The following is a 21,319-nucleotide window of genomic DNA, read 5'->3' as shown; positions in this document are numbered from 1 at the left end:
TGTTAATATTCTTGAAAAAGTTGAAAGAGTTTCCTTACTTTGGTGTTTGTATTAACGCCTTGGAAGAAGTCAACAGATTCCCTAAAAATTTCTGATTTTTGGATTGACATTGTGGCATAGTGAGTACAATCGCTGCCCACAATGCTGGCATCACATATGGCCACCAGTCCAAGTCTCGAGTACTTCACTGTTGACCCTGCTCCCTATTAATGGCCTAGAAAAGCAGCAGAGGATGTCCCAAGTGCCTAGGCCCCTGTTGCCCATGAGGGAGACCTGGAAGAAGCTCCTGGCTCCTGGTTTTGGCCTGGCTTAGCCCCAGCCCAGCTGCTTTGGCCCTTTGGAGAGTGAACCAGCAGATGGAAGATCCTTCTCCCTCTTTCTCCTTCTCTCTATATAACCCTGACTTTGAAATAAATAAATCTTTAAAAAAAGTACCAAAAAATTTCTTTTATGGGAATCCAACGCTGTTGAACATTATAGGGTTTTGTTTGTCACTGTCTTCTTGGTTTTCCTCACTAAATATTTGTGGCCATAGTTGCTATTTCCTTCTAACCCTAAAGCATGCATGTTTCTTTTTAGTTCTTTTTCCTTCCTGTTCTCATTTTCTGTCCAGTGTCATCTCCCGTGGCTTAGCTTCCACATAATACTGATGGTCTCCTCATCTAGATTTCTGGTAGCTTCCCTTGTTCTTAAACTCTAGATCCAGGTTTCCAGCTACTTAAAGGATGTACGTAGGTAATATCCCATAGGTATCTCAGTGTCAACATATCAAAATTAAATTTATTTTCCAGTTCTGCCTAGCTTTTCCTTTCTGCATTTCCTGTCTTAGTTAATGGTATTATTATTGTCTTAGTTGTTCAAGCTGTTGTCTTTGGAGTAGTTTTGACTCCTTCCACTCCTTCATCCCTTAAGCCAGTTACCAAATCATGTGGAATCTGTGTAAATCTGCCCTTTCTTTCCCCTTTCTACAGGCCACTCCTGTGAGTTACCACCCAGGCCCCTGAGGCAGTCAGTCCTTCACAGTCTAGATGCTAGTAGACTATGCCTCGGTGCTTTGTCTCATCCATTCTTACTGATTTCACTGTCTTTTTTCTGAATCACAAATCTGATCATACAAGTTCCTTTGTTAAAAATTTCTTCCTGTCTCCAGGCAGACTTTGACTTTAATGTGACATTCAAAGGAAGGCATCCTTCCCTTTTTACTTTCCTCTCTGGTTTCTCAGATTCTCTGGATACTCCATGCTGTCTCCTGTTTTGGTGCCATTGTATATCTTGTCTTCTCTGCCTGGAATTCCCCTTTCACCTTGTCCCTGTGGCAAACCCCTATACATCCTTCTAGATCCAGTTCAGATGTCTCCTCCCTCTGTATCCTCTTTGCTTTTGGACTTCCCGGTCAAAGGAACGTTCTTTTATACGTATTTTGGTAATACTTTAGTTAGTGACTGTTTCCTGCCGGACTGTGAGCTCCTTCAGAGCTTATTCTTGTTTGTTTATTTTTATTTTTAAAATTTTTATTTACTATTTTGAAAGGAAGAGGGAGACAGTCAAGAAGAGATGTCCCATCTGCTGGTTCACTCCCCAAATGCCTGCAGCAGTCATAGCTGGGACAGGCTGAAGCCAGGAGCCAGGAATTCATTCCAGGTTTCCTGCATGGGTGTCGGGGACTCAAGCACTTGAGCCATCACCTGCTGCCTCTTAAGGTGTGCCTAAGCGGGAAGCTGGAACTGGGAGCAGAGCTGGGACCCCAGGTACTCTGATATGGGATTCAGGTATCCTAAGTGATGTCTTAACTCCTCACCTGAATATCTGGCCTTTTTTTTCTCTGTTGCTCTATCAACTTGTTTGTGTTGGATGAATAACAGTCTAGTTTTTAAAAGTAAACCTCATATGCTGACCATGACACTCCTGGTGCTCACATGATCCATTTTTACTCACTTGTTTGCTAAGGCTGTATACTGGCTTTTTGATCTTACTTTACTTTTTTAAAAATAACCATACATATTTTGGGTCTGGCCTGTTCTGTACTAGCTCTGTATTTGGAGATATGGGGAAATGGGAATGTATTTCATTTAGTTTGGCAGTTTGGCAGCACTAATAGTATTTTTTGGGGTAGACATTTGGCTCACCAGTTAAGACGCTGCTTAGGAAGCCTGTATCTCGTTTCAGAGTGCCTGTTCCCAGTCCTGGCCCTTCCACTTCCAATCCAGCTTCCTGCTAACGTACACCCTGGGAGGCAGCAGATGGTGGCTTAAAGTATATGGGTCCCTGCCACCCACACGGGAAACCTAGATTGAGTTCTGGGCTTTTGGCTTCAGTCTGGTTCAGCCCTGGATGTTGGAGGCATTTGTGAAGTGAACCCATAGTTGGAAAATCTCTATCTGCTATCTCTGACTCTCAAATAAAGTGAAGATAAATGAAAATATAAAAATTAAAATTAATGGACTGGTATTGTGTTACAGCGGGTTAACCTACCACTTGCAACACTGACATCCCATATCTGAGTGCCGATTCGAGTCCTTGCAATTCTGCTTCTGATCCAGCTTCCTGTTAATGCACCTTGGAAGGCAGCAGAGGATGGCACAAGTACTTGGGCTCCTGCTGCCCCTGTGGGAGACCAGGATGGAGTTCCTGGCTATTGGCTTCAGCCTGGCCCAGACCTGGCTATTACTGACATTTAGGGAATAAACTAGTAGATGGAAGATCAATATCTCTCTTTGTCCAGCTCTCTTTCTCTCTATCTTCCTCTGTTGCTCTGCCTTTCAAAAAAATAAATCTTTAAAAATTTAGCAAAGAGGTTGGGTTCTTTAGGAAACCCTCCATGGATGCAGGAAAGGGCAGTTAAGAACAATAGTAGAAACAGGATTTGATTCCTCCAGCCTCAAAGTGGGGAAGCTCTTTGGGCAGGATAAAAGGGCTGGGGTTGGCACATATCATTCAGTAAATTATTAGGTCAACAGTTTGCCATTGCGTGCCATGACCACAAGAATGCCACAGGTAGGTGGAAGGTGTGCTGAAACATCAGTTGCTTCTGTGCACAGCTTCATCCTTTTACCTTGGTTGTGCTGAAAACTTCCTGTGTGTCACTTGATGTGGAAAATACTGGGAAGCACTGGGTTAGAAAATGGATGGGGCTGTGGTCTGTGACTGCATGAGGGCCTGGTGCAAAGTTAGAGCTGATATACAGAAGTATAGCCTGTGTTGGAAGAACTAATTTTTGTGTTATCCCAAGTGGTAGCATAGGTTGGAAGTAATAGCAGGTTCAATCAAAGTTAATTTCATTGGGAGCAACCACAACTTCTAAACCCGGGGTTGGGAACTTTTTTCTGCCAATGGCCATCTGGATAGTTAAAATATCATTTACAGGAAAAACAACAACAACAACAACAACAAAAACATCATTTACAGGCCATATAAAATTATCAGTGGAAAAATTAGCCTATAGATTTCCTGAATTTTGAGTCCTGCCTTATGGGTTGCCTTGTCAGGGCCAGACCAAATGATTTCATTGGCCTTGCACAGCCTGCAGGCCAGATGTTCCCCACCCCTGTAATCTACACAGGATTGTTAGCTGAACTATGGATTGGTTAGCTGAATTATGCTATATCAACCTAAAGAAATACTGCTTATCCATGTACAGCTAAGTTCATGAGATCTGTACACTGATTACGTCTAGGCAGAAGTGAGTCCATAAACAGACAAATACTGACGTGAAAAGAAAAGAAATGTGTTTCTCTTTCTTCCCCTGCATGCAAACTGCTTAAGTATAAAAATGTCAAGCTTAGGAAAGCTATCTTAAAGTACTTGATATTATTAAAATAGGTTATTTAGGCTATCTAGTGATGTTTGGATCAATTTCCTACTTGTGAAAGTGATGTCATGGATGATAAACATGGCCTTTTACAGTGGCCCCAGAAGACAGCAGAGCTAAGGATAGTATAGTGAGAAGCACAGGAGGAAGATGGGACACTGTATAGTTTTTATGGTTCCCTCTGAGTTGGGTCTTTGACTCTTTCGGGAATGGATTATGGCAATATGACATTGACCTGAGAATTGAAAAACCTGCTTCTGATCTCATTTCTCATTAGCTGGCTGTGACTTCGGACAGGTACTTCCATCCTCTCCTGATCTCATCAATAAGGTGATGGGGTTGGAGTAGATTTCTGAGGCCCCTCCCAGCTCTGATCTTTAATGGTTTTATTATTTTGTATGGTTCTTACTCGTTTCTTTTCAATGCCCAGGTATTATCCATGCAGCAGAGGAGAAGGACTGGAAAACTGCATACTCGTACTTCTATGAGGCATTTGAGGGCTATGACTCCATCGATAGCCCCAAGGCCATCACATCTCTGAAGTACATGTTGCTGTGCAAAATCATGCTCAACACGTAGGTGCACATTAACTCTGGAATATAAGAGCCTCAGGTCCTTCAGCTGTCTGTCTGCCATGGCAGAGATGGCCTGGGCCGGGAGTGGCCAGTAGCAACTGCAGCCTCTGGGGCGGGTTGCGGTGGAGTGGGAGGAGCAGAGGTGTTGTCTGCTGGACTTTGAGAATTGGGAAGACAGATTTTAGAAGGCCCCTTCCCAGCCTCCTCATCCTTCAAGTTCTGTCCTCATAGATACTGAGCATAGGACAGAGGGTCAGGAAATAGCTTGGAGACCAGCGCTACCCAGCCAGGCAGAACGGGGAGGGAAGAGTTCAGGAGAATTTGGAAGTGTGAACAACAAAGAGTATGACAAATCTTTTTATAAAAATTTTACAGGACTATTCGTACACTTTTGGGAATAAATGAAATACTGGGATTTGTTTTTCATCTTTGGATTACAGGGGTTGCGTTTTAATAAGACATTATATTGGGGTTTGATTTGATTTATCGTTCTGCCTGTTGGGTGTATTGCTTTTTTTTTGGACAGGCAGAGTTAGAGAGAGAGACAGAGAGAGAAAGGTCTTCCTTCCATTGGTTCACTCCCCTAATGGCTGCCACGGCCGGCACTGTGCCAATCCGAAGCCAGGAGCCAGGTGCTTCCTCCCAGTATCCCATGTGGGTACAGGGCCCAAGGACTTGGGCCATCCTCCACTGCCCTCCCGGGTCACAGCAGAGAGCTGGACTGGAAGAGGAGCAACCGGGACTAGTACCTGGCACCCCAACCGGGACTAGAACCTGGGGTGCCGGCGCCGCAGGCCGAGGATTAGCCAAGTGAGCCACAGTGCTGGCCGGGTGTATTGCTTTTAGTAGTTTCCATTTGACTTTCTTTTAACATTGGAGATTTTCTGCTCAGTGCTCAGCTTTGGCTCAGAGTGAGAAGGCCTAGCTTTTGGAATGAGAGACCTATGAGTTCAAGGGTTGGGGCTGATTATTTGCATGGGCAGTGTCTTCCCAGTGTTCACAGTAGAATTTTGGAAAAAGGAAAATTCACCTAAACCTATACTTAGAGGCGTAACATCCTGGAGCAATTGACCAAGTATGTCTTTTTTTCTAGCCCAGAAGATGTCCAGGCTTTGGTGAGCGGGAAGCTTGCACTTCGGTATGCAGGGAGGCAGGTAGGGAATACCTTGATTGCACTTCTCACTCAGGCCGGCATGTTGTCAGTCACCTTGTTTGATGAGACTAGTGCTGTTCAGGGCTCCATGCTGCTCTCCTTCTTCCCCCTGCCTGCTTCCTTCCCTTAAGCACATTCAGTATGTTTCTTTTCTTTTTTCTTTTTTTTTTTTTTTAAGATTTAGTTATTTATTTGAAGGGCAGAATTAGAGAGAGAGAGACAGACAGACAGACAAAGAGACAGTGAGATCTTCCATCTGCTGGCTCACTTCCCAAATGGTCACAACAGCAGGGCTGGGTGGATCCGAAGCTAGGAGCTTCTTCTAGGTCTTCCATGTGAGTGCAGGGGCCCAAGTACTTGAGGCGTCCTCTGATGCTTTCCCAGGTGCATTAGCAGGGAGCTGGATCGGAAGTGGAGCAGCTAGGACTCAAATCGGTGCCCGTATGGGATGTTGGTGCTGCTGGTGGTGGCTTTACCTGCCACATCATGGCGCCAGCCCCTCAGTATGTTTCTTATGCTGTTAAATTCTTGGGCCAGAAATTCAGTGTTTGGTGCTTTTATGGATGTCAAAGTGGTTTGAGGGACTTCCCAAACTGAACTATATAGTGAGTTAGGTTGCATTAACTTTGACCAAAAGATTTATCTATCATGAGCCTATGAAATCTTGGATTTCCAGAGTCAGGAACCTGGTCAGTTCTGGTGCATATGTGCTTTAGGGAGGTTAGATTGCCTGGTGCAAAACTGGGCTTTGATACCAACCTGAGCGCTTCTCAACTCGGTACCTTTTTTTTCCCCAAAGATTTATTTATTTATTTTAATTTACTTGAAAGGCAGAGTTACAGAGAAAGGAGGGGAAGAAAGAGAGAGGGCGATATCTTCCATCTGCTGGTTCACTCCCCAAATGGCTGCAGCAGCCAGGGCTGGTGTTTCACTGGCTCCGCCACAGCTATGCTACAGTGCCAGCCCCAGTACCTTTTCATTCATGCCTTAAAATTTGAGTTTGATGAAAAAAGAGACTCTTGGTATTTGGCAGCCCTTTTTGCGGTACCTTATGTCTGAGTGGGTACGAATGGGACTTAAAAGAGCAAATATATTGTGGCCTGTGTAAATCTCATCTCTCAGATGTGGGCCATCCCCTTTTGTACTCTGCCTGATTAGCATCAGTCAAAGCAGTCTCTCTGCATTTCAAATGCAACTGTTGCTAAATAACAAACAAATTGCTATCTCACTATGTTTTTGGAGAAATGGCCACAACATAATTTCTTCCTTCTCTACAAGTAGCCCTGAAATTGGCATTCCATCTGTAAAAATTTCACGTCAGCTCCTAGTTTTGACCCGAAAAATACTGGTTACTACTGTAGTGAAAGATGCACTAATCTCTTTAGAACTAGAGTTGAGGAGATGAGTGCAGGTAGGTCAAGTGTCCGGTACAAGAAAAGTAGCTAATGGAGCTGGACTTTGTGTTTGAATTATCTGGTTCTGGGTTCAGGCTTGTGTCATTGTAACATTAACACTTGTTCTAGACATGTCAACCACAGACCCCCCTTGTGATAGCTGTGCACCATTTAATCCGCTGTGTGGTAAAGCACATTGTCCTTCAAGGATGTAGCCTGACAGAAGAGCAGCTCCTTCTGTCCTTTATACTTGGATGACAGCTTTCAAACAGCAATCACGCTGGTCTCCCCGAAAAAAAAATGGGCGTTGCAGATTTCTTACTGAGTGGAGACTTGGTAGCTTGGCCTTTTATAATTATATTAGAAGTTCCCCATAACCATCGATTGTGGTTTCGTCCCTGTGAGTGTGTATTCTGTGTATACTGACACCTCGGCCCTAACGAAAGTGGGCCTTAGTACTTTCCCGGGCATCTCCGAGTGACTGGACAAAGCACAGGTGCAGGAGGTCTGAGGGCAAGGAGGAGGTGGGGTGGGTGTGGAGATAAGGGAGCCCTGGAGGAAGGAGCAAGACCACAGTTGTCTCATCAGTCCCCTCTGAGCGTGTCATCTGTGGAGAATGCTACATTGGGTCTTTTTGGAAAACCTATTTCCTAGTATTCTTAGTCTCTTTAAGATCTCAAAAGAAAACTGGTTGACAGTGATATTCCATACTTGTAGTTTTTCTTCCCAGACCTCTGAAGTAGTGGTGGGGAGGGCTCTTCTACAGACTGCTCATGAGACTTTTTGAGTGAATGTGAGTGTGCACAATAGATCACTTTCATGATTTGTCTCTTTATTCTCAGACAGAAGCATTAAAATGCGTGGCTCAGGCTAGCAAGAACAGATCACTGGCAGATTTTGAAAAGGTGAGCATGGTATTGGGTTGGTAGGGAATGGGTGGAGGAGAATGGATGTGTACATATTTAAGAAAACTTAATGGAACTATAATTCCACACAAAGTTGCAAAATAGTATAGTGATCCCTTGTACCATTCACCTGGTAAAATATCAAAACCAGAAAATGTTTATGCACTTTTATACGGTGAAACTTAAGGTGATCTAAATGATAATATAATTTATATATGGGAACTTTTTCAATTTCAGAGGTTTTTCTCTCATCCTTTTCCCCAGCAGACCTGTTGTCTGCATTGCTCAGGAGGACGCCCAAAGTCACACAGCTAACGGGGTCTGACTTGCAGCGTGTTGCATGTGTTGCAGTCATAGGTGTTCCATCCGCTCCACACGTGCTAGGTCTGCTTCTCTGTGCACAAAGGAAAGTCTAGACACTTCCCCAGGGTGTTATTCCAAGTTTCCTTTGACTCCTGTGCCTTTTGCTCGTTGTCTGGGATGTTTCAGAAAGGAAGAACAACTTATCTTAGAGTGAGGCTTGTATATTCTTTTCTGAGTTTCTCCCCTCTTAGTGTAATGACCAAATTAACAACAACAAAACTGGAAGCAAGGACATACTGTGGAGACTAGACTATACGGCGCTGACTGTTCCCATCATTCCTCACCTTTTTGGAAGGCTCTTTCCAATCCCTTTGCTCCTTACTTGGCATGATTTACTTGTTTCTTTTAACACCTTTGCAGCACAGCTAATGTGAGGCTGGGGTATTGACACAGGAATGGTAAATAAGTACGTACACGAATAAGTCAAGAGCATTTTGTCTCAGACTTGGGGATATTTGATGGAACACTTCTGTTCCACATGGCTATTGGGAGAAGGGGTTCTGTGATGAGACATTTGGGAAGCAGCAAGAGCCAAACAAAACTGGAAAGGTCTTCTATTTTCTTACGAGTGCAGGGCCATCCTGTGCTCGTATTCCTCATAAAATTCCAAAGAGCTACTTGTAGAATTCAGTGTTTTCTGTTGCTTACCCCAGAATTTTTTCTTTTTCATGGAGACCACATATGTTCTCTGGAATACATGCTGAAATACATTTGTAGTTAAATTGACTCTCAAGTTGTAACCATAGGGCTATAGATTTGAACTGTTGATGGAAGGGTTTCAGACTGAAAGTGGGTAGCTCTTTTATTATTATTATTATTATTAAGATTTATTGGCCGGCGCTGTGGCTTAACAGGCTAATCCTCCGCCTTGCGGCGCCGGCACACCGGGTTCTAGTCCCGGTTGGGGCGCCGGATTCTATCCCGGTTGCCCCTCTTCCAGGCAAGCTCTCTGCTATGGTCCGGGAAGGCAGTGGAGGATGGCCCAGGTCCTTGGGCCCTGCACCCGCATGGGAGACCAGGAGAAGCACCTGGCTCCTGGCTTCGGATCAGCGCAATGCGCCGGCCGCAGCGGCCATTGGAGGGTGAACCAACGGCAAAAAGGAAGACCTTTCTCTCTGTCTCTCTCTCTCACTATCCACTCTGCCTGTAAAAAAAAAAAAAAAAAAAGATTTATTTCGTTATTTGAAAGGCAGATTTACACAGAGAAGCAGAGAGAGAGAGAGAGAGAGAGAGAGACAGAGAGGGATGTCTTCCATCTGCTGGTTCACTCCCCAGATGGCTGCAATGGTCAGAGCTGCACCGATCCGAAGCCAGGAGCTTCTTCCGGGTCTCCCACATGGGTGCAGGGGCCCAAGGACTTGGGCCATCCTCCACTGCTTTCCCAGGCCACAGCAGAGAGCTGGATTGGAAGTGGAGCAGCCAGGACTCAAACTGGCGCCCATATGAGATGCCAGTACAGCAGGCAGTGGTTTTACCTGCTACACCACAGCGCTGGCCCCAGATAACTCTGTCTTTAAGTTTTGTTTTGTTTTTTAATTTAAGATCTTCCATATACTGGTTCTTTCCCCAAATATCCACAACGGCTGGGGCTGTCCAAGCTGAAGCCAGGAGCCAGAAACTCCACCCGGTCTCCCACATGGGTGTCAGGTGCCATCATCTGCTGCTTCCAGAAGCAGTAACAGGAAGCTGGGTCTGAAGCAGAATAGCTGGGACTTAAACCAGCACTCTGATCTGACATGTGGGCATCCTAGGTGGCAGCTTAGCCCGCTGTGCCACAGTTCCTACCTGTGTCTTTTTTATTTTTATTTTTATTTTTATTTTTTTATTTTTGACAGGCAGAGTGGACAGTGAGACCTACCTGTGTCTTAGTTCTTGACATTCCTTTCCTTCTGGTTTCTGTCTTGGTTTTTCTCTCATCTCCTCATATCTCTTGGAACTTCCTTCAACCATATAGTTACCAGGGCCAGCAGACTACTTAGAAAGCTAGGAGTAGCATGACATTAAAAGCCCTTCTCTGTGCCAAATGTCTGTTCCTGGTTCTTCGGACAGGCCCTGACAGATTACCGGGCAGAGCTCCGTGATGACCCAATCATCAGCACACACCTGGCCAAGTTGTATGATAACTTACTGGAACAGAATCTGATCCGGGTCATTGAGCCTTTCTCACGAGTACAGGTAAGAACCCTCTGGGGACTCCATCTGTTTCTGCCTTGGCATCCTTCTTTGTCTTCACACAGCCACCCAAAACAGGAACTCAGTTCCAGGGGTGTGCCTGGTGGACATGAGGCCACCAGGAGTTGTCTTGATAGTCATGAATTAAGGAGAGAGATGTTGTAGGGAGAGGCTTGAGTTCTGGTTGTAGTCTTCTTGCTTTTGTGGTCACCGTGCCTGTGTCAATGTTATCTGTACTGAAGGTGTGGGACATGAGTGTGTTTATTGTCTAGAGAAAGGCAGGCAGATGGACAGATCACATGAGACCGAGGCTCAGCCAATGAGATATTTAGCAGGATGTCAAGAGATACAGCGGTTCTCCCCCCTACACCCCCATATCCCCATCTATTGGAGGCAAAAGTAAAACGTTCAGTGTTGGTGTCTCTCTGCTTTCTTTTTAGATTGAACACATATCTAGCCTCATCAAACTCTCCAAGGTAAGGAGTCCTGAGGCCACTGAGTGGGTAGGGATGGGGAGAAGGTGCAGAGGGGCTGGCATTTGTACCCAATGGGTCTGTCGGAAAGTTCCCAAGCTTCTCAGTGGAGAACCGGCAACACTGGGCTCAGAGCTGGAGTTGGTTGCATTGTTGCTGTTTTGTTTCCAATCCTTTTGCCCTAAACCCCTCTACAACCCTTTCTTGTCAGGGTGATCTTTAACTAATGGATACTGGTCCCTTTAATTGTGTGCTTTGATTTTAGGCCGATGTGGAAAGGAAATTATCACAGATGATTCTTGACAAGAAGTTTCATGGTGAGTAATAGTCACACAGGCAAGGGGCTGGGAGTGTTGATGAGGTGGTTGAAGAGGGAAGAGGTCTCTCTTTAAAAGGCTCTGTTTGGCTGGCACTGTGGCTTACTGGGCTGGTCCTCTGCCTGCGGTGCTGGCACCCCAGGTTCTAGTCCCAGTTGGGGCACCGGGTGCTAGTCCCGGTTGCTCCTTTTCTGGTCCAGCTCTCTGCTGTGGCCTGGGAGGGCAGTGGAAGATGGCCCAAGTGCTTGGGTCCCTGCACCCGCATGGGACCGGGAGGAAGTGCCCGGCTCCTGGCTTCGGATCAGTACAGTGCCAGCCGTAGCGGCCATTGGGGGAGTGAACCAATGGAAGGAAGACCTTTCTCTCTGTCTCTCTCTCACTGCCTAACTCTGCCTGTCAAAAAAAAAAAAAAAAAAAAAAAGGCTCTGTTTGTCCTGCTGGTTCCCTGGGACCCTGACCCCTCCTCCCCCATGGTGAGTGTGTGAGAAACATGGGCGAGTAGAGCGGGAGACAGGTTTGGAGAGATGGCTCAGCAGTGGGCCGCTTTGTAGCTGTGTTGTGGTCTAATCTTGTCTTTTACCTGGGTTGCCCTTGTGTCTTTTGCAGGGATTTTGGACCAGGGGGAGGGTGTCCTGATTATTTTCGATGAACCCCCAGTAGATAAAACTTACGAAGCTGCTCTGGAAACAATTCAGAACATGAGTAAAGTAGTGGATTCCCTCTACAACAAAGCCAAGAAACTGACATAGGTGAGTGCCGGCTCCGGGACCCCGGGCCGGCAGCGCTGTCTCCTGCCTGTCGAGACTGAAACCTGCTCCTGGTGTCCTCGCGGCTTCCCGATTGACGCTGCTCTGTCTTCTCTTACAGAGTTGGATCTGTAGCGGTCCTTTGGCGCGTGTGTGTGGCGGGAGAGTGGAACCTTGGGGGAAATGCTAGGAGATTCTTTTTTCTTTGTGTTCTACTTTTCGCTCGGAAAGTTTTTAAATCCTCATTTGGTGCATCTGTATTCCAGCCGATAGGTGTGCCAGTTTTCATGTAATCTTTACTGGCCCAACTTGGGAGTGGGGAAATTGCTTAAAAAAAAAAGAAAAGGAAAAAAAAAAAAGATTATTCTAAATAAAAGGAAAAAGGCTTACACTACCTAAAGCTGTGCTCTCTGCCTCTTGGGAGAGGGCTGCAAAGCCAGGCACCCCGCCCACCACTGCGGGGCCTAGTCCACCCTCTGGGTGTCACCTCTCCTCTTCAGAATTGGGTGTTTGCTGACCATCGAAAGCAACGACTTTGTATTCTGTTTGTACTGAACCAAAACAAACAACTGTGTATAGACTGCTATTTTCTTTTTTATTTGAAATGAGGCGTTCCGTGTTCTTCCTCCCGCACCCGTGCCACATGGCCTGTCCGCCCTCCCCTCCCCCAACATTGGCTCCAGCAGGTGAGCCGAAGTCCCGCCACCACCACCACCGCAGCAGCAGCAGCAGCAGCACCTGCACGGCTCCGCGCTGACCTGTGAAGGATGGGGCCAAGGCCTGGAGCTGGTGTCCGCCCCGGCCACGCAGGGAGCAGTGTGGGCCCTCAGCCCCGGGCCTGCTGTGCATGTGGCGCTTTTTTAACAGCGTAAACTAGAAGAGACGTCAGTGTTTTAATTGCCCCCTCCTCTCCTCTTCTGCTCTGTCTCCCTTCTCTCTTCTCAGCCAGGAGACCATCACACGTCTCCTCTTCTCCCCTGCAGAGGAGCTGGGCTGTCTGAAATCCATCAGCTCTCCCACTCCTCCTTTCCTGCTGGCAGATGAATTTCTTCCTTTTTTAAACAGTGAACATCGGAAATGAGACTGTGGGGTGTGGTTTTTCTCTCTTTTTTGTTTTCTAAAAATGTTCCTTGTTGGGTTTTTGAGCAAGCTCATGTCCCCTTCCGAGGGAGCTTCTTTATTTACCTCTTAGATCGAAGGGCCGGGAGGTAGAGCACTGTATTTCAGCATGCTTTGTTTTCCGCTGCGATTACATAACAAGGCTTTAATGCCACCGGGCAGGTAAGCTTCTGCACCTCTGTTGTGCTTAACGACATTTTGTCTTCTCTGTCTGTCCTCTTTCCCTTTCTCTTTCCTTCCTCCTGCCTTTTCCCTGCTGGTCTCCTTTTCTCTTTCTTTACCTTTCTCAGAGTATCCTTCCAGATTTTCGTAATAAATTTATATTTTGTAAAAGGATTTTGTTGTACCAGATTTTACATCTTCACTGAATCAGACTGGCTTTTATTTTCCTCTCCAAAATCAGGTTTTGTTCTCAACATCTTTCCTCCCCGTCATGTCCAGTCACTGTTTTGGTTTTGGCACCATCAATATCAAATGTACAAACGGTTCTTGCTAACCAACACCAGGTATATCTGATGTTCAGATGAGTTCCAATAAAAATAATTTTTTTTTCAAAAGGTGTCCTTTCTTGCGTGCTGTAGGGCTTTGAGCAAGTCCAAACAGCTCTGGACAGCCTGCGACGCCTAGCCTTCCATCCCCGCCAGCGCTCTGTTACTGCACTCGCTCACGGGCAGCCCCGTCAAGTTTGGAGTCCAAATTTGGAGGGTTTGGGGCAAGAACATTGGTTTGTGAAGTCTGAACTTGGAAGTGGAGCTCTGTTTTCCCAAGGCGGCATGGTGCGGAGACGATGAGTGGGCTTGGGCAGCAAGACCCTCCGCCCATTTGCTTTGTGCTGGGAGGATGTTTCCTTGGAGGTGATTCTGATGTGAGGGTCCCAGGAAGGGTAGGGAAGTGCTGGGAGGGTCCTGACAACCAAGTGGGGTTCAGTGTCCTTTTGGGCTCTTCAGAAGCAGCAGTTTTTGTACTTCCTCAGGCTCTGGGAGTAGTTCTGAGGGACTGTGGGGGCTCTGGGGGCCCTGCAGTTTGAGTAGTTCTGCTATTCTGGTCTAATACCGTGGTCTGTATGTAATTTTACTTGCAGAGAGTTTTGCTTCTATAAAGGACTTTAAAATTTAAACACTCCAGAGAGATCTAGACCTGGAGCAGCGGGGAGAGGGTCTCCCTGCCCAGGGCAGCCCCGCAGGACTCAGGATAGCACTGCGTTTCTCTTCTCCTTCTCGGGCCTCAGTCTGACGCTGTCCGGTACACAGGTAGCCTGGAGCCACGTGCGGCTGTCGGGCCGTTGCAGTGGGGCTAGTTTGAACTGTGACGTGCTGCAAGTGTAGAAACAAGCCAAACTTCAAAGACCAAGTATGAAAAACGAATGTTAACTATCTCACTAACTTTTTTATATGTGTGTGGAAATATTTTGGGTATTCTGGGTTAAATAAAATAAATTATTAAAATCCACCTGTATGTTTTTACTTTTTTAACGTGGCTACTGAAAGTACTGAACCTTTATGACTTGCCAAGGTGGCGCAAACTTTGCTCCTTTTGGACAGCGCTGCTGCAGACCCTGAGACTGGTTGTACAGTGCTCCTCTCCCAGGCCTCTCTTAAGCCGAGTCTAGGTGTGGGGAGAAGGTCGGCTGGCTCATTGGCTGGCCTGTGCCCGGGTGCTCTCACTGAGGGTCCCTTCTGGGTACCAGCCCTCACGGTGCCAGGCCTGTGCTAGTGAGATGGCTGGTGTTGGGAACCAAGGCCGGGGCTCAGCGGCTGGCTCTCGTGTCCCGTGGTTACGTAATCCGTGCTGCCCAGAAGCGCCACTAGATGCTGCTCAGTGATCTCTGCAGTCACAAGGCTGACTTCTCAGGAGCCAGGACTCCGCCTGCCTTTCTCTGGAACCCTTTCCGGAAGCTGTAGCTGGCACGTACTTTGGCCAGCCTCCCTTCCTGGGGTAGTATGGGAAGTGGGTGGTCCCAAGGGTGGGCTCTGGTGGGCAGTGCATGGGCATCCCAGCCCCATAGGCAACAACAAGCCAGCAGCTAGGGGTGGGCCACAGGGTAAGTAGGCTGACTGGTAGGACCCCACGGTTCTCTGATGAAGATGGCAGGGACGAAAACAGCCCTGCAGCATGCAGCCAGACCTGCCTTCTGGGTCCTTGTTTGGCCCTTCCTGCTTCCCGATTGGAGCACTGGTGGGAGCTGGGGGTGGGGAGTGGGTGAGCACCAGATGTGAGTGGTGCCTTGGATCGGGCATAACGGGTGGGTAGGGTTCCTGAAGAAACCCTGTCCCTCAGGCACAGCTACAAGTGGGTTGTCAGGGCCATTGCTTCTTGGCACAATTTTGCCCCTCGCAAGTGAGAAGTTTGGGTCACTTGCGCCAAGGAGCTCTTTTTGAAGGTGCTTTTGGGAATGGCTGACAGGGCAAAGGCAAGAGAGCAGGCAGGGATGCAGGCTGCAGGCAGGGGCTGGTGCTGTGGCGTAGTAGACCAGCCCTCTGCTTTTGGTGCCGGCATCTCATGGGCACTGGTTCCAGTCCTGGCTGCTGCACTTCTGATCCAGCTCCCTGTTGATGACCTGGGCAAGCAGTAGATGGCCCAAGTCCTTGGGTCCCTGCACCCACATGGGAGACCGGGGAAAGAGGCTCCTGGCTCTTGGCTTTGGATCAGCCCAGCTGTGGCTATTTGGGGGCGTGAACCAGCAGGTGGAAAATTTCTCTCTCTCTCTAACTCTGCCTCTCAAATAAATAAAAATCTTAAAAAGAAAAAAACTGCAGGCAGGCTGGGAAAGGCCCATGCAGGGGTTCTGGCTTGGGAAACCAGCTACGATGAGGTGGAGCTTGGGAACTGAATAGTTAGAATTGAGGTTGAGTTTTCTGAGGGGTGGATTACAGGCTTAGGATTCTGGCATATTTTGGGAAATGGGGAGTGTTTAACTTTAGCTCCACATGAGCATCTGAAGGGGGACTTGGCCATCTCCGCTGAGGGCTGGAGGCACAGCCTGGGGTTGAGCGTGGCCTTAGGAGGACAGACAGAGGGCCAGGGGACTGGAAGGGCCAGGAGCAACTTTGAGTGTCTTGCCCTGAAGGTTGAGGACTGCCGCACCTGGGGCAGTAGGTAGGGTTGTTGCTGTGTGGCTTGGCTTCACCAAAGCCCACAAGGCCTGGTCTCCAGTGTTAACAGCATTGGCAGCAGGTGGGAGCTTTAAAGTCGTGGAGGCTCCACCCCCATAAAGGAGCTAATGTGGTTTTCAGGGGATTGGGTGGTGGGTGGGTATAAAAAAACCTGAGCCTTCCTCTGCTGGTGCACGCGCCTCTCCACGTGCCTGCCGGCCTGCTCCTCCACCTTGCTGAGCCGAAGCCGTGGAAGCTGAGCGGATTTGGCTGCCAGGTAGGCCTCTTGGCTTGAGCCAAGTACACTTCTTTTCTCTATGGATCGCCCAGTGCTCAGGTGTTGTGTTTTAGCAACGGAAAATGGACTAAGACAGTTGTACACTGCGGAACTTTCAAAGGGGCACGCTGAGCTGACTTGGCCTTCTAAATTAGCAACAGCTGCTGTGGTGTTTCTGCAGGGATAAACTCGCTTTGTGTGTGTGTGGGGGGGGGGTGCGGGGAGCAGCCCTTTGGGTACAGAGTAATGCCTGCGCCGGCACCAAGGTTCCTAAAACTCCGTCGCCACCATGAACAACTTCTGGTAACTGAGTTCTAGCGCTTCCTGACCCGTCGGCAGCAAGGTTCGGCGTGGTGCCAGCTCCGTGTCAGGGAATTGGGTGCTCACCTCTGCACCCCGGCAGAGAAGAGGGTACCCCCCGAGCAGAAGTACTAAGTGAACAGTGGTCTTGGCCAAGGGCCTGGGGTCATGTCTGAGGACCGGCTCGTACTAGGACCGGGATTTTAGGCAGTTTTACTGGCGTCAGGTTGTCAAATCAGGCAGGTGTAGAAGGGAAAACATCTGAGGCAGAGGCTGGTTGGAGGAGCAGTCGCTTCCGCTTTGCCCTGACAGGTGAGGGTGAGTCGCCCGCCCGGGGCTCCACGGCAGGTATGGCGTGGGGAACGCGGCCGCTGCTGTGGAGGCGCCCAGAACGGCCTGGATTTCTGAGACCGCCGCGGGCCTGGGCCTGGGCCTGGGCCTGGGCCAGGTGCGAGAAAACGGAGGCCCCCGCGGGCCGCCTCCACCGGGGGTGCGCGTGGCTCTCAGGCGGCCTCGCCTCTCCCCACCGGAGCCGCCTTTTCCCCAGCTCCTGGGCACGGGCTCCGGGCGCGGCCTCGGCGGAGGGCCGGCTGCGCGCTGCCAGGCCCGGGGCTCGGCCGGCAGCTGCGGGCGCCGCGGCGGGAACAAAGGCAGCACGTGTCTGGGCGGGGCGGCGCTCGGCCCCGCCCGGCCCCCGCGCGCCCCGCCGGCCGAGCTCGCCTGCGCGAGCGCCCGGGACCCTCGCGCCACCGGACCGCTGCCGGGGCGGCGGCGAGCAGAGCGGGAGGGGCCGGCGCCGCGGGGCCCCGCCGCCCCTCGCTCGCGGCTGTGTCCTGTCGCGCCGCGCGCAGCTCGGGCTGAGGACGCCGGTGGCCGCGGCTCCCCGGTCAGACCGGGCCCGCCTGGGCTCGGCGCGCGCACGGCGCTCGCTCGCTCGCTCCCGAGAGGACGGCCTGTGGGGTGCGCGCCGGGGCGGGGGCGGGAGCGCGAGCGCGGCGAGGGCGGCCGGGCGGGGGGCGGGGCCGCGGCGCCTGCAGAACCTTGGACAGAAGCTTCGGCAGCGCCGCCACCGCCGCCGAGCGCCGGGATCGCGGCGGCGGAGCCGCGGCGCGCACTGCGGAGGGCCCGGAGCGCAGGAGCCCCCGCCTGCCGGGTAAGCCTGCGCTGGGCGGGCGTCTCGCCGCCCCGGGAGCCGGGGCAGGGGCCGCGCGGGGTGTCGAGGCTGGGGTCTGCGGCTGCCTCCGCCCGAGCCCGGGCCCCTCCCGGCTGCGCCTCGGGACCGCAGCGGCGGCGGCGGCGGCGGCGGGCGGGGGTGCCGCAGTGGAGACGGCGAGGCTGCGGCGCGCGGGCGCGGGCGGGGCCGCAGAGCCTGGGGCAAGGGCCCCCGCAGCGGGGGGCCTGGGCCTGGGTCCGTGGGGGCCGCCGCCGAGGCGCGGAGCCCCGCCTGGTGCTGAGAACCATCTTGTTTTCCACGCAGATCCGAGGGGCCGCACGCGTCCTAGGAGCGCCCGCTTTGCTCCCCGGGTCGGCCACAGGCGCGGTGAGCTGGTGTTCCCCGCCGGCCGGCAGGCTGGGCGTGCAGCGGCACCATGGGCACGGTGCTGTCCCTGTCCCCCAGCTACCGGAAGGCCGCGCTGTTTGAGGATGGCGCGGCCACCGTGGGCCACTACACGGCCGTGCAGAACAGCAAGAACGCCAAGGACAAGAACCTGAAGCGGCACTCCATCATCTCCGTGCTCCCGTGGAAGAGGATCGTGGCCGTGTCGGCCAAGAAGAAGAACTCCAAGAAGGTGCAGCCCAACAGCAGCTACCAGAACAACATCACGCACCTCAACAATGAGAACCTGAAGAAGTCGCTGTCGTGCGCCAACCTGTCCACGTTCGCCCAGCCCCCGCCGGCCCAGCCGCCCGCGCCCGCGGCCAGCCAGCTCCCGGGCTCCCAGACCGGGGGCTCCTCCTCCGTGAAGAAGGCCCCGCATCCCGCCGTCAGCTCCGCGGGGACGCCCAAGCGGGTCATCGTCCAGGCGTCCACCAGCGAGCTGCTGCGCTGCCTGGGCGAGTTCCTGTGCCGCCGGTGCTACCGCCTGAAGCACCTGTCCCCCACGGACCCCGTGCTCTGGCTGCGCAGTGTGGACCGCTCGCTCCTGCTGCAGGGCTGGCAGGACCAGGGCTTCATCACGCCGGCCAACGTGGTCTTCCTGTACATGCTGTGCCGGGATGTTATCTCCTCCGAGGTGGGCTCGGACCACGAGCTCCAGGCCGTGCTGCTGACCTGCCTGTACCTCTCCTACTCCTACATGGGCAACGAGATCTCCTACCCCCTCAAGCCCTTCCTGGTGGAGAGCCGCAAGGAGGCCTTTTGGGACCGCTGCCTCTCCGTCATCAACCTCATGAGCTCCAAGATGCTGCAGATCAACGCCGACCCCCACTACTTCACACAGGTCTTCTCTGACCTCAAGAACGAGAGCAGCCAGGAGGACAAGAAACGACTCCTCCTCGGGCTCGACCGGTGAGCCCCGGGGCCCACGCCGGGGGCTCACGGGTTCCGTGCGTTTTTAAAAATTTATTAAACAGAATCGGAGTTTTGTGTACAGTACGTGTCTAGCGAAGCCGCCAGGGCGCTCTCCCTTCCCACCGACTCTCCTCCGGGTGCGTTTTTGGCCCCGCCGGCGCCTCTGGGTACTTTGGAGCTCACAGACCTTGTGCAAGACCCAGAAGATGCGGCCAGAGCCGCCAGGCTGCTGGCCTCTCGCTCCGGGGAATGCAAAGGACCGACCCGCCTCTGCTGCTGGTGCCCGGGCTGCCCTCTGCTCCCTGGACGGGTGCTGGAGAGGGGCCCCCGGTCAGGGGCTCCGGGGAGGAACTGGGGTTTGTGCTAGGAGGCTCTTTGCTGGCAGCCGTTTGGAGCCATTCGTTCTCCAGAGGCCAGCGGGGCGGTGAGCGGGCTTGTGGGGCAAGACCCTCGGCGGCGGCGGCGGCCAAGGTGGGGCGGAGCGGCGGCCGTAGTGCGGGGACCACGTCTGGTCTTCTGGCCACACGTGGCCCTGGTTTACTTCTTTTTTTCGGGAGAAGGGCTTCCTTTCAGTGGAGAAATGCAACTCGCCCCATCTACACCCTTGTCCACTGCGCCCAGCTGTGTCGGCAGCGTTGGCCAATAAGCTGGTTTGACTCATTCGGTTCTCTCATTTTGGGTCCTAGCTAAAGGGGTGGGGCGGAGCTGGGGCCGACTCCTCTCCTGGCTGAATTTTTCACTTGAGTGACGTGGACCTGTCACCTGCGGTGTGTGCCAGGATGGCCACAGGTGCCCGTCAGCAGCAGCATGCGTCTTGGGCAGGTGGCGTCCACCCAGGTGCCCAGGCCTCTTGCTGGCGCCCACGATGTCCGTCTTGCTGAGCGCCGGGGCAGAAGGTGTGGGGCAGAAGGTGTCGGGGATTGGGGGTTTATGATAATGGCGTACTAGCCCCACCCCCAGCCCTGTTAATTTCTGTTGCAAGATGGCTCGGTCTTGCCCTGGAGACAGTAACGGAGGCGAGTGTGACTGCTGACTGTGCCCCGCTCACTCTCTCGGCCGCTGGGTCTGCTTCCCCCTTAGCCTGCTGGCTGCGGGAACACATGGTGTGTGCCTCACGGCTGCTTTCCCCTGCTGGCGTGGCCCCGGGAGAGGGGCACGAGAAGGGAGCGGGTCTTCCTCCATGGCCCGTCGCTCCGGCTTCGGAGAACAAAGAGCGGCGGGCAGATGCCGGGAGGATCTGTCCAGTCCCGGCCCCTGGGAGGATGGAGCTGGGGGCCGTTTTACATAGGAGCGGGTCCTAGGGGCTGCCGACTTCAGCACAAGCACTACTGAGACTCACGTGAAACAGAAAGCTGTGAAATTGAGGTCCTGGTTGGCGAGGCCTGGAGCAGCACCTGCCGGGCCCCAGCTCCCGGAGGTGGGCAGCTGCACCCCCGGGGCCTACGCCGAGCTGGCCCTGGGCCTGTGCGCACACACCCGGGGCCGGCAGGGCCCCGTGGCTGCTGGCGCAGACACCCCCCAGCCCAGCGTCTCTCCTCTGCTGTAGTTTCCACACAGCCTGCCTTCAGCCTGCGCCGCGCACCACCTGAAGGGGCAGCTGGCCCCTGGCGGCATGGGGGAGGGGCAGGGCACACACCCAGCTGGCTGAAGGGACTTGCGTCTGTGCCGTCGAGCCACATCCACGGGCTTCCGGTTCTGTGTCCGTTTCCTTCTCTCTATTTATTACTTCTCTGGAGGAGGTGCGCGTTTCAGGAGTGGCCGGACAGCATGGAAGCGGCTGCGGCCGGCCCGGGGAGCATGCGCCGGCCCTCGGTATTGTGTGAAGGAACAGCTGGCGCGCTGGAGTGTGCAAGCCAGGACCCCGTTTGACATGCTGCTATGAAGACTACTTTTAGAACAATGAAAAAAAACTGACTTCAAAAAAAAAAAACAAAAAAAACACAACCCTTTATTCTTTAATTGTTGCTTTTACAGTGATATTGTGCATGCAAACCAGGAGCATTTTGTGTCTTAAGAAAAATAATCTTAGAACAGATGGCTGTGAAAATTACACCCATGCACAGACCCAGCCGCAGGAATAGTTCAGGATCTGGTTTTTCTCTTTTTCTTGTAA

General features: G+C 51.8%; 2 protein-coding genes across 2 annotated transcripts in view; both read left to right on the top strand.

Annotated features, from left to right (window-relative positions):
• The window catches only part of PSMD11 (proteasome 26S subunit, non-ATPase 11), a 42,170-nt gene extending 27,696 nt beyond the window's left edge, over positions 1-14,474 (top strand). Inside the window, exons 7-14 of the mRNA XM_062175481.1 lie at positions 4,239-4,383; positions 5,477-5,537; positions 7,773-7,835; positions 10,248-10,373; positions 10,811-10,846; positions 11,109-11,160; positions 11,767-11,909; positions 12,028-14,474. Of these exons, the coding sequence (XP_062031465.1) occupies positions 4,239-4,383; positions 5,477-5,537; positions 7,773-7,835; positions 10,248-10,373; positions 10,811-10,846; positions 11,109-11,160; positions 11,767-11,909 (626 nt within the window). The 3' untranslated portion in view covers positions 12,028-14,474. The remainder of the gene's footprint in view (positions 1-4,238; positions 4,384-5,476; positions 5,538-7,772; positions 7,836-10,247; positions 10,374-10,810; positions 10,847-11,108; positions 11,161-11,766; positions 11,910-12,027) is intronic.
• Positions 14,475-18,270: 3,796 nt separating this feature from the next.
• Positions 18,271-19,582, top strand: CDK5R1 (cyclin dependent kinase 5 regulatory subunit 1). The gene has a single exon (XM_062216530.1). It carries the CDS (start codon positions 18,284-18,286, stop codon positions 19,205-19,207), a length of 924 nt encoding a protein of 307 aa, XP_062072514.1. The 5' UTR covers positions 18,271-18,283; the 3' UTR covers positions 19,208-19,582.
• The last annotated feature ends 1,737 nt before the right edge of the window (positions 19,583-21,319 follow it).

Source organism: Lepus europaeus, chromosome 18 (assembly GCF_033115175.1).
Source record: "Lepus europaeus isolate LE1 chromosome 18, mLepTim1.pri, whole genome shotgun sequence".
Classification (NCBI taxonomy): Eukaryota; Metazoa; Chordata; class Mammalia; order Lagomorpha; family Leporidae; genus Lepus; species Lepus europaeus.
The sequence above is the reverse complement of the archived record's forward strand: the minus strand, read 5'-3'. Positions and strand labels throughout refer to the sequence as shown.

Coding starts and splice junctions, on each gene's coding strand:
- CDK5R1 (XM_062216530.1), top strand. CDS start 18,284: ATGGGCACGGTGCTGTCCCTGTCCCCCAGCTACCGGAAGGCCGCGCTG.